The 12,602-nt window shown below is 43.5% G+C and overlaps 1 protein-coding gene across 1 annotated transcript in view; it reads right to left on the reverse strand.

Moving 5' to 3' along the window:
* st6gal1 (ST6 beta-galactosamide alpha-2,6-sialyltranferase 1) overlaps positions 1 to 7,667 on the reverse strand; it is a 170,594-nt gene extending 162,927 nt beyond the window's left edge. Inside the window, exons 1-2 of the mRNA XM_029629923.2 lie at positions 7,355 to 7,667; positions 7,075 to 7,180 (exon numbers count right to left, since the gene is read on the reverse strand). Of these exons, the coding sequence (XP_029485783.2) occupies positions 7,075 to 7,086 (12 nt within the window). The 5' untranslated portion in view covers positions 7,087 to 7,180; positions 7,355 to 7,667. The remainder of the gene's footprint in view (positions 1 to 7,074; positions 7,181 to 7,354) is intronic.
* Between the last annotated feature and the right edge of the window lie 4,935 nt (positions 7,668 to 12,602).

Genomic DNA, 12,602 nt, shown 5'->3' on the forward strand with positions numbered 1-12,602 from the left:
AACAGATTTTGCTATGTTTTTGGGGAAGAACATTGTTTGCATCCATGAGCTAGCTTGCTTTCTTTTATGACCAGCACTGTAGGTGCGCGAGACAACTTTACCAGCATCATAGCATACGTATCGATGAATGGTTGTGACATATGAAATATGAGTGATAGTGTAATCAATGTGTAATAACTATGTAAAAAATTTAGGAACGCGTTAAATTATTATGTGACGTGCAGTCATATTCAGGTCCTGATTGGTCAACAAGCTTATTTGACACGCAAAGACCCAAACAGCGTTCCATACGAAATCTGTATCAGCACAATGGACATTAAAACTTCTTACGGATAGGCGGGACAGTCGCGTCCCACTTGGGCAAAAAACAGGGGAAATGCAGCGCGGCAAATAAAAAACAATTATATAAAATTAAACATTCATTAAATCACACATGTAAGATACTCAATTAAAGTTACATTCGTTGTGAATCCAGCCAACAATGTCAGATTTAAAAAAGGCTTTTCGGCGAAAGCATAAGAAGCTATTATCTGATGATAGCACAACCAGTAAACAAAGAGGGTAGCATATTTCAACACTGCAGGAGCTACACAAAACGCAGAAATAAAATATAAAACATGCATTACCTTTGACGAGCTTCTTTTGTTGGCACTCCAATATGTCCCATAAACATCACAATTGGTCCTTTTGTTCGATTAATTCCATCCATATATATCCAAATGTCAATTTATAAAGCGCTTTTGATCCGGAAAAAATAGCTTCCAAAAAACGCAACGTCACTACAAAATATTTAAAAAGTTGCCTATAAACTTTGCCAAAATATTTCAAACTACTTTTGTAATACAACTTTAGGTATTTTTAAAAGTTAATAATCGATCAAATTGTAGACGGGTCTATCTGTTGTTCAATACAGGAAGACAACAAACCAGCGCTACTTTTCACTTCTTGCGCAACTCTCAACAGTGTTACCCAGTTCCTAGTTGGCCTACTTCTTCATTGCACAAAGGAATAACCTCAACCAAATTCCAAAGATTGGTGACATCCAGTGGAAGCGGTAGGAACTGAAAACCAGTTCCTAAGAAATATTGTTTGCCAATGAGGTATCCCTGAACAGACAGAGACCTCAAAAAAAATATTCTGAACAGTTAGTCCTCAGGGTTTTGCCTGCTACATAACTTCTGTTATACTCACAGACATGATTCAAACAGTTTTAGAAACTTCAGAGTGTTTTCTATCCAAATATACAAATAATATGCATATCTTATATTCTTGGCATGAGTAGCAGGAAGTTGAAATTGGGCACGCTATTTATCCAAAAGTGAAAATTCTGCCCCCTAGCCCCAAGACGTTTTAAAACAAGGCTATTTTAGTAATGAACATAGGCTACAAGAACAGTGAATGCAGCCAAACATACAGCTGTCTTAACAAAATAATGCAAACTGTATGCTTAAAGTAACAGCCTAGTTACTCATGCATGCAAAAAAAAATACTGAATAGCAGTGTAAAGGAAATGTTAATGTTTGTGCTTTTCTTATAACTAACTTCTGTCTTCTATTCATGTGCTGTTCTAATAACCAATTTCTGTGTTCATGCAAGTGGCTGACTGTACAAATACCCACTATCAGTAGCTGCAATTTGGCAGTACACCCAGACCGTGTTTTGAGAACGAACTAAAGATATCTCAGTTTCAAGGTCTCAGCTTAGAAAGAAGAAGCCTCGTGATGTGTTGGTCTGTCACATGTTATGAAACAAAACGATAATGATTGATTAATTATGCTAAATCATGTAAATATAATTTGTCTGTGTATAGCCGTATATAAGACAACTGCTGGGTCTGCCCAGGCAGAGGTCCTGATTGACATGTGTACTATGGTGCATTGAGTTGGTTGGAACCTCTCCAGTGCGCTGACAATAAACAAGTATTAATTTAACTGACTTTGAGTGTCCCTGTGTAAGAATTTCCAGACAGCAGTTTGGCTTAGAATACCGACACAACTGCGAATGTGAATTAATGAATGTAAACAGAACAAAACAGCGGTACCAAGTAGTAGGCCTAGTAAACAAAATATCAGGTTGATAAAGGTATGAAACAATCTATATTGCATTAACAGTTAACAAACGCAGTAACGAAAAGGTGAATGGAGATCCAAATAACCAAAGCATAGCCTGCAGCCTAACACAGTGAGAAGCAGCCATGCACATCTGTCTTGCAAATAAATAGGCCTATAAGCGCCCTTCAAACATGGAAAACCATGCTGCTAGGCGCTCATGAGTTCAGCAACAATAGGCTACCAAGAAAACCATAGTAGAATATATACAGTACCAGTCAAAAATTTGGACACACCACCTCATTCAAGAGTTTTTCTTTATTTTTGACAATTTTCTACAAATAAACAAAGAGAAACTACAGTCTATAATGTCTTTAAGACATGAAGGTCAGTCAATCTGTAAAATTTCCAAAACTTTGAAAGTTTCAATAAATAGGCCATATGAGCAAATAATTACAATTTAGCAGATTAACACTGGAGTGATAAATGATCAAATGATCATGTGCAAGTAGAGATACTGGTGTGCAAAAGAGCAGAAAAGTAAATAAATGAAAACAGTATGGGGATGAGGTAGGTTAATTGGATGGGCTATTTACAGATGGACTATGTACAGCTGCAGCGATCGGTTAGCTGCTCAGATAGCAGATGTTTAAGTTGGTGAGGGAAATAAAAGTCTCCAACCTCAACGATTTTTGCAATTCATTCCAGTCACAGGCAGCAGAGAACTGGAAGGAAAGGCGGCCAAATGAGGTGTTGGCTTGAGGGATGATCAGTGAGATACACCTGCTGGAGCGCGTGCTACGGGTGGGTGTTGCCATCGTGACCAGTGAACTGAGATAAGGCGGAGCTTTACCTAGCATGGACTTGTAGATGACCTGGAGCCAGTGGGTCTGGCGACGAATATGTAGCGAGGGCCAGCCGACTAGAGCATACAGGTCTCAGTGGTGGGTGGTATAAGTTGCTTTAGTAAGAAAACGGACGGCACTGTGATAAACTGCATCTAGTTTGCTGAGTAGAGTATTGGAAGCTATTTTATAGATGACATCGCCGAAGTCGAGGATTGGTAGGATAGTCAGTTTTACTAGGGTAAGTTTGGCGGTGTGAGTGAGGGAGGCTTTGTTGCGAAATAGAATGCCGACTCTAGATTTGATTTTGGATTGGAGATGTTTGATCTGAGTCTGGAAGGAGAGTTTACAGTCTAGCTAGACACCTAGGTACTTATAGATGTCCACATATTCTAGTTCGGAACCATCCAGGGTGGTGATGCTAGTCGGGCGTGCGGATGCAGGCAGCGAACGGTTGAAAAGCATGAATTTGGTTTTACTAGCGTTTAAGAGCAGTTGGAGGCCACGGAAGGAGGGTTGTATGGCATTGAAGCTCGTTTGGAGGTTAGATAGCACAGTGTCCAAGGAAGGGCCAGAAGTATACAGAATGGTGTCGTCTGCGTAGAGGTGGATCAGGGAATCGCCCGCAGCAAGAGCAACATCATTTATATATACAGAGAAAAGAGTCGGCCCGAGAATTGAACCCTGTGGTACCCCCATAGAGACTGCCAGAGGACCAGAGGAGGCATGGCCAGCTGTTGAGAAATGCTTGTTGAAGTTTTCGATTATCATGGATTTATCGGTGGTGACCGTGTTACCTAGCCTCAGTGCAGAGGGCATTTGGGAGGAGGTGCTCTTGTTCTCCAAGGACTTTACAGTGTCCCAGAACTTTTTGGAGTTAGAGCTACAGGATGCAAATTTCTGCTTGAAAAAGCTGGCCTTTGCTTTCCTGACTGACTGCGTGTATTGGTTCCTGAATTCCCTGAACAGTTGCATATCGCGGGGACAATTCGATGATATTGCAGTCTGCCACAGGATGTTTTTGTGCTGGTCGAGGGCAGTCAGGTCTGGAGTGAACCAAGGGCTATACCTGTTCTTAGTTCTGCATTTTTTGAACGGAGCATGCTTATCTAAGATGGTGAGGAAGTTACTTTTAAAGAATGACCAGGCATCCTCAACTGACGGGATGAAGTCAATATCCTTCCAGGATACCCGGGCCAGGTCGATTAGAAAGGCCTGCTCACAGAAGTGTTTAAGGGAGCATTTGACAGTGATGAGGGGTGGTCGTTTGACCGTGGACCCGTAGCGGATACAGGCAATGAGGCAGTGATCGCTGAGATCCTGATTGAAGACAGCGGAGGTGTATTTGGAGGGCAAGTTGGTCAGGATAATGTCTATGAGGGTGCCCATGTTTTCGGATTTAGGGTTGTACCTGGTCGGTTCCTTGATGATTTAACTGAGTCAATCAGGCCTTCATGGTCGAATTGCTGCAAAGAAACCACTACTAAAATACACTAATCAGAAAAAAACACTTGCTTGGGCCAAGAAACACGAGCAATGGACATTAGACCGGTGGAAATCTGTCTTTTGGTCTAATGAGTCCAAATTTGAGATTTTTGGTTCCAACCGCCATGTCTTTGTGAGATGCAGAGTAGGTGAGCGGATGATCTCCGCATGTTTGGTTCCCACTGTGAAGCATGGAGGAGGAGGTGTGGTAGTGTGGAGGTGTTTTTCTGGTGACACTGGCTGTGATTTATTTAGAATTCAAGTCACACTTAACCAGCATGGCTACCACTGTCACGACATCCGCCGAAGTCCCGTCCCTCTCCTTGTTCGGGCGGCATTCGGCGGTCGACGTCACCGGTCTTCTAGCCACCGACGATCCACTTTTCATTTTTCATTTGTTCTGTCTTTGTCTTTCACACCTAGCTTCACTCAACCAATTACCTGTTTATTATTTAACCCTCTGTTCCCCATGTTTTGTTTGTGTGTGATTGTTCTTTGTACATCGGTCCGTTTTTGTAGGCTCGCTATATTGCTTTGTATTTTTGTAAATTTGAGTAAAGTACGTTGATTACTCATATCTGCTGTCCTGCGCCTGACTCTCTACACCAGCTACACACAGGACCATTACAACCACAGCATTCTGCAGCGATACACCATCCCATCTGATTTGCGTTTATTGGGACTATCATTTGTTTTTCAACAGGACAATGACCCAAAATACACCTCCAGGCTGTGTAAGGGCTATTTGACCAAGAAGAGTGATGGAGTGCTGCGTCAGATGACCTGACCTCCACAATCACCCAAACTCAACCGAATTGAGATGGTTTGGGATGAGTTGGACCGCAGATTGAAGTAAAAGCAGCCAACTAGTGCTCAGCATATGTAGGACCTCCTTATATATGTAGCTATACCCAGGGGCGTCATTTGGAATTTTGCATTGGAATTATATTGAATTCTGCTTACATCACACTATACCACAAAAAAACGTATTCTGTTTATATCACACTATTCCACAATAAACATAAAAGTTTAAATGCATTTGACCAAGAAGTAACAGGTTGGCGCAAAATCTCAGCTGCTCTCTAGCAGCACCATGGACAGAGCACTACAAACTAAAGCAGATTAAAAACATGTTTAAAAACAGCTAGATTCTTTCTTACCTTTTCTTACCTTTTCAGTTGTTTGGCACCTTAATTGGGGAGGACAGGCTTGTGGTAATGGCTGGAGCGGGATGAGTGGAATTGTATCAAATACATCAAACATGGTGTCCATGTGTGTGTTTGATGCCATTCCAATTGATATTTAATGAACGTTTTGGGACAGAAAACCTGTGGCTATGGTAGGATTCTAGGCTAACCTGGGCTGGTACCTCTGTTCCATGATCGTCAGGAACAGTTGGAGGTGGAGGGGGCTGTGGAGCTATTATCCTGGCGGCACTTGTGGAAGAGGGGGAAGGCTCTGCACTCAGAAATAGCTAGAGCTTGGATGCTGGGCTAGGTGGTTTGATGCTGCTGCTCATCGCTCTCTTTTGGCTTTGTTTGAGTACTTTGTGAAGCCAATTTCGGATTTCTAACATGGTAGTGGCAGATTAGCTGGTTCGCGCTAGCTAAATAGGCTAAGGTTAATAACACTAACCATTTTTACAGCTAGCTAAGAAGCGAACTAAACTCTGTAATGGTGGGGCGTGAGGCAGAGTTGAGTGAAGCAGCTTCAAGAGTAAACTTGACCTTGCCCTAATAAAATGAAAATCAGATATTACAGACTGAGGCCTATCATTTATTCACTTAGCCTACCACAGATGAGATTTTCCCACGTTTTATGGAAACCCAAAGAGTCATACCTAACCGCCCAAGTGGCTCTCCACAGCCCCCTTACACATACAGCTGAACGCTCTGTCCATGGTGCTGACACAGCTCAGCGAAGATACAGATTTTGCGCCAACCTGTGTCACTCAATCATTTAGAGCTTTTTTGCTATTTTTACATGGATTTGGGTATGCCTCATAATGCTCTCATGGATTTGGGTATGCCTCATAATGCTCTCATGGATTTGGGTATGCCTCATAATGCTCTCATGGATTTGGGTATGCCTCATAATGCTCTCATGGATTTGGGTATGCCTCATAATGCTCTCATGGATTTGGGTATGCCTCATAATGCTCTCATGGATTTGGGTATGCCTCATAATGCTCTCATGGATTTGGGTATGCCTCATAATGCTCTCATGGATTTGGGTATGCCTCATAATGCTCTCATGTACTATCCTGAATACCAGTTTGTTTTTGCTATCATGCCAACTCCTTGTCACTCATTGTCATGCCAATGATGTTTGGATTGATAATGAGCAATGGAGTTGGCAAGAGGACCAACAGATCTGGGACCAAACTCATTCACCACCAACGCACAAAAAAAACTAAGTGTTAAGACACACCTGAAACCCTGAAAACGATTGACCGTTAGCTATCAAATCCAATATACCAACATAGCCCTGCTTTTCAACATGAAATAACATAATTTCCATCAACACTGGTACATTTCCAGTAGTTGGTTACCTACCTACTTTCCTTCCATAATATACAATAAGGCACTGTTCCATAACAACATATATATTCAAAGCACGTTAGATGCATGTTGAATCAACGACAACTAGTCATTATAGGATGCAGTGGGGGGGGGGGGGGGGGGTCGCGCGCTTACCTTGTACCCCATGTTATCCCGCCGTGGCGCGTGCAGTGTTTCTATTGTTGCCTAGTTACCTGCCTCCTGCAGTTGTCTCATGTCTCTTTGGGCCAGTGAGCAGCCTCTGTATGGAAACACAGACAGACAGACAAACCTCAATGGACGGACCTAATCAGAACAGAGAGAGAGAGAGAGCCCGATGGACAGAGGGGCATGCAGATTGATATAGCCTCGATTCATTGACAAGCTTAATTGAGTAAAGTCTGCATTGCTGCATACATCTTCCGACCCGACCTACACAAGTGATGTTCCTGAACAAGTGCGTCTTTCCTCCTCTTCTGTTGCGCGGTTAGGTTATCGAGGCAATAGTCCCTACCGTCAGTCGATGTTTACGGTTATAACGCGGTTATAGACGCCATATTTAGGCTATTTATCGACCTATCGGCTTTTCTCATATTATCCGCTCGAATGTTGGTTGTCGTGGGTGTGCACGGCACGGCGTTTTTGGCGATGGATGTTATGATGATCACGAGACGGGGCCGAAGGAGCGAGCTCTCGGTGCTGCGACAAAGCCCAGACCAATACTTTCATCTGCGCCGCCGTGAGATCTCTGCAGCAGCTGCGCAGCTCAGCCAAGGCACGCAATCCATCTCTGCAGGGGGATGAAAGACAGAAGAAATAAAACAGAGAGGGAAGGGGTGAGCTGAGCACCAACAGTAGCCTAGTCAGAAAGATTTCTTTCCTCTTTATTATGAGAGAGTCTGAATCTGACTATTGGTCTAGATAAAGTGGATATCACAATTCATCAGCCCCTTTCACACACATGCTCAGGCTGTAATAAACACGCAAAGGGCACTGTTAAGGCAAGGGCTGCCATGCTTCATCTCAGTGTTACATGAATGCATTGAGTTATTATATAATTTCCTCTGAAATAGGAAAATAAAATGGTTGTCTTTGGATGGATGGTGATGGATGGGTAGTCTGAGAATCTGTAGGTCCCACCAATGTCATGAACAAGAGCAAGCTGGCTATTCATTAGGATGTAATTCTCCCATTGAGACAAAAAATATATATGACATTTTTTGTTGTAGCCTATGTAGCATATATGTGTTCTACTCATCACCATCAAAAACATTACGCCGAGAGGCGAAAATATAATTCCCTAAACAGGAATCGAACCCGGATTACAGCAGTGAGAGCGTCAAATCCTAACCACTAGACCACCAGGGAGCAGTGTTAACTTTAACAATGAAGATTATTCAAACATTGACGATAAATATATGAAGTGAAGAAGAATGGAGAAAAAAGCAGTACCTTTACCAGGCTAATTCGGGGTAAATTTACAGAGGATATATTCAAGAAGCCGTTGTCCAACAAGTTAGTCGAGGTTGTGCCACCAGCAATTAACAAGTGTAGCGAATTCAGGATGCAATTTCTACCAAGAATGAAGATACTCACCGTTGCCGACCCAACATCCTCTTTCACTCTGAATGCGTCTTCCTTTTCCTCTCGTCATTTCCAGTCACAACTTGTAGACTTGTTTATGTGCTGCCGTGCGTTTTGTTGCTAACCTTACTTTTCTGCCTGCCAACTTTACGGTTTTTACTTTTATATTTCTAGGTCTTCCCTCGCTTGACTTTTTTCATTCAACTTTTTCACTCCGGACGCTTTATCTGGACGTGGTTCGTCAGGACCTCCACCAGCCGAAGCTAAGTAGTAACATTAACATGATGCCTTCTAATTGCAGTCGCTGTACTCATAATATACAGGAGAACGATTGCATTACGGTGAGGATAGCTGTGCTGCAAGCCCAGCTTCAGATGCAATCGTTAGGCAAGGGTAATTTCAGTGTAGGAAAGGATGAAACAGCGTCTGTGCCACCAGTAAGTACAGATAGTAGTATAAATTCCCTCGCAGTCCCCGCAGCCGGACAACTTTCTCATGGCTTCTGGAAGGAAATGCTGTAGGAATGCTCAACCAGTGTCCCTCATTCAGCCGACAGAAACTTTCACCCGGTTCTCCCCATTAAGCAGTGAGTCGGAGTCAGAGGCCTAGCCTTCTCTGGTCTCTATTCCTCCCGTTACGGGGTCTGAGGCGCCGAAAACTCCCACCATTAGCTCTGACAAATTGAAAACCCTAGTCATTGGCGACTTCATTACCCGCAGTATTAGACTTAAAAACGAATCATCCAGCGATCATACACTGTTTACCAGGGGGCAGGGCTACCGACATTAAGGCTAATCTGAAGATGGTGCTGGCTAAAGCTAAAACTGGCGAATGTAGAGAGTATAGGGATATTGTTACCAACGATGTTAGGATGAAACAGTCAGAGGTCACCAAGCGCAACATAGCTTCAGCTTGTAAATCAGCTAGAAAGATATGTCGGCATCGAGTAATTGTCTCTGGCCCCCTCCCAGTTAGGGGGAGTGATGAGTTCTACAGCAGAGTCACACAACTCAATCGCTGGTTGAAAACTTTTTTCTGCCCCTCCCAAAAGATAGAATTTGTAGATAATTGGCCCTCTTTCTGTGACTCACCCACAAACAGGACCAAGCCTGACCTGTTGAGGAGTAACGGACTCCATCCTAGCTGGAGGGGTGCTCTCATCTTATCTATGAACATAGACAGGGCTCTAACTCCCCTAGCTCCACAATGGAATAGGGTGCAGGCCAGGCAGCAGGCTGTTAGAGCCCTCACTGCTGCTCGATCATCCTATTTTTCCAATTTATTTGGGGAAAATAAGAACAATCCAACATGTATTTTTGATACTGTCGCAAAGCTAACTAAAAAGCTGCATTCCCAAAGAGAGGATGGCTTTCACTTCAGCAGTGATAAATTCATGAACTTCTTTGAGGATAAGATCATGATCATTAGAATGCAAATTACGGACTCCTCTTTAAATCAAATTACGGACTCCTCTTTTAATCTCAATCTCAAAGCTCAGTTGTCCTGAGTCTGCACAACTGTGCCAGGACCTAGGATCAAGGGAGACACTCAAGTTTTTTAGTACTATATCTCTTGACACATTGATGAAAATAATTATGGCCTCTAAACCATCAAGCTGCCTACTGGACCCTAAACCAACTAAACTACTGAAAGAGCTGCTTCCTGTGCTTGACCCTCTTATGTTGAACATAATAAACGGCTCTCTATCGACCGGATGTGTACCAAACTCACTAAAAGTGGCAGTGATAAAGCCTCTTGAAAAAGCCAAACCTTGACCCAGAAAATATTAGAAACTATCAGCCTATATCGAATTTCCCATTCCTCTCAAATAATTTTGAAAAGGCTGTCGCGCAGCAACTCACTGCTTCCTGAAGACTAACAATGTATACGAAACGCTTCAGTCTGGTTTTAGACCCCATCACAGCACTGAGACTGCACTTGTGAAGGTGGTAAATTACGTTTTAATGTCGTCAGACCGAGGCTCCGCATCTGTCCTCATGCTCCTAGACCTTAGTGCTGCTTTTGATACCATTGATCACCACATTCTTTTGGAGAGATTAGAAACCCAAATTGCTCTACACGGACAAGTTCTGGCCTGGTTTAGATCTAATCTGTCAGAAAGACATGTTTGTCTCTGTGGATGGTTTGTCCTCTGACAAATCAACTGTACATTTCGGTGTTCCTCAACCTTCTGTTTTAGGACCACTATTGTTTTCACTATATATTTTACCTCTTGGTGATGTAATTCGGAAACATAATGTTAACTTTCACTGCTATGCAGTTGACACACAGCTGTACATTTCGATGAAACATGGTGAAGCCCCAAAATTGCCCTCCCTGGAAGCCTATGTTTCAGACTTAAGGAAGGGGATGGCTACAAATGTAAATTTACTTTTAAACTGGGACAAAACAGAGTTACTTGTTCTAGGTCCCAAGAAACAAAGAGATCTTCTGTTGTATCTGACAATAAATCTTGATGGTTGTACAATCGTCTCAAATAAAACTGTGAAGGATCTCGGCGTTACTCTGGACCCTAATCTCTCTTTTGACAAACATATCAAGACATTGCAAAAATCTGAAACTTTCTGTCCAAAAATGATGCAGAAAAATTCATCCATGCTTTTGTCACTTCTAGGTTAGACTACTGCAATGCTCTACTTTCCGGCTACCCGGATAAAGCACTAAATAAACTTCCGTTAGTGCTAAACACGGCTGCTAGAATCTTGACTAGATCCCCCAAAAATGTGATCATATTACTCCAGTGCTAACCTCTCTACACTGGCTTCCTGTTAAGGCAAGGGCTGATTTCAAGGTTTTACTGCTAAACTACAAAGCATTACATGGGCTTGCTCCTATCTATCTTTCCGATTTGGTCCTGCCTTACATACCTACACGTATGCTACAGTCACAAGACGCAGGCCTCCTTACTATCCCTAGAATTTCTAAGCCAACAGCTGGAGGCAGGGTTTTCTTCTGTAGAGCTCCATTTTTATGGAATGGTCTGCCTACCCATGTGAGAGACAGACTCGGCCTCAACCTTTAAGTCTTTATTGAAGACTCATCTCTTCAGTAGGTCCTATGATTGAGTGTAGTCTGGACCAGGAATGTGAAGGTGAACGGAAAGCCACTGGAACAACGAATCGCCCTTGCTGTCTCTGCCTGCCCGGTTCCCCTCTCTCCACTGGGATTCTCTGCCTCTAACCCTATTACAGGGGCTGAGTCACTGGTTTACTGGTGCTCTTCCATGCCGTCCCTAGGAGGGGTGTGTCACTTGAGTGGGTTGAGTCACTGACGTGATCTTCCTGTCCGGGTTGGCGCCCCCCCTTGGGTTGTGCCGTGGCGGAGATCTTTGTGGGATATACTCGGCCTTGTCTCAGGATGGTAAGTTGGTTGTTGAAGATATCCCTCTAGTGGTGTGGGAGCTGTGCTTTTGCAATGTGGGTGGGGTTATATCCTGCCTGTTTGGCCCTGTCCGGGGGTGTCATCGGATGGGGCCACAGTGTCTCCCGACCCCTCCTGTCTCAGCCTCCAGTATTTATGCTGCAGTTGTTTATGTCGGGGGGCTAGGGTCAGTCTGTTTTATCTGGAGTATTTCTCCTGTCTTATCCGGTGTCCTGTGTGAATTTAAGTATGCTCTCTCTAATTCTCTTTCTCTCTTTCTTTCTCTCTCTCGGAGGACCTGAGCCCTAGGACCATGCCTCAGGACTACTTGGCCTGATGACTCCTAGCTGTCCCCAGTCCACCTAGCCGTGCTGCTGCTCCAGTTTCAACTGTTCTGCCTGCGGCTATGGAACCCTGACCTGTTCACCGGACGTGCTACCTGTCCCAGACCTGCTGTTTTCAACTCTCTAGAGACAGCAGGAGCGGTAGAGATACTCTGAATAATCGTCTATGAAAAGCCAACTGACATTTACTCCTGTGATTATTATTAGACAACGCTGGTCATCTTTGAACATTTGAACATCTTGGCCATGTTCTGTTATAATCTCCACCCCGGCACAGCCAGAAGAGGACTGGCCACCCCTCATAGCCTGGTTCCTCTCTAGGTTTATTCTTTGGTTCTGGCTTTTCTAGTGAGTTTTTCCTAGCCAACGTGCTTC

Source organism: Oncorhynchus nerka, linkage group LG23, assembly GCF_034236695.1.
Source record: "Oncorhynchus nerka isolate Pitt River linkage group LG23, Oner_Uvic_2.0, whole genome shotgun sequence".
Classification (NCBI taxonomy): domain Eukaryota; kingdom Metazoa; phylum Chordata; class Actinopteri; order Salmoniformes; family Salmonidae; genus Oncorhynchus; species Oncorhynchus nerka.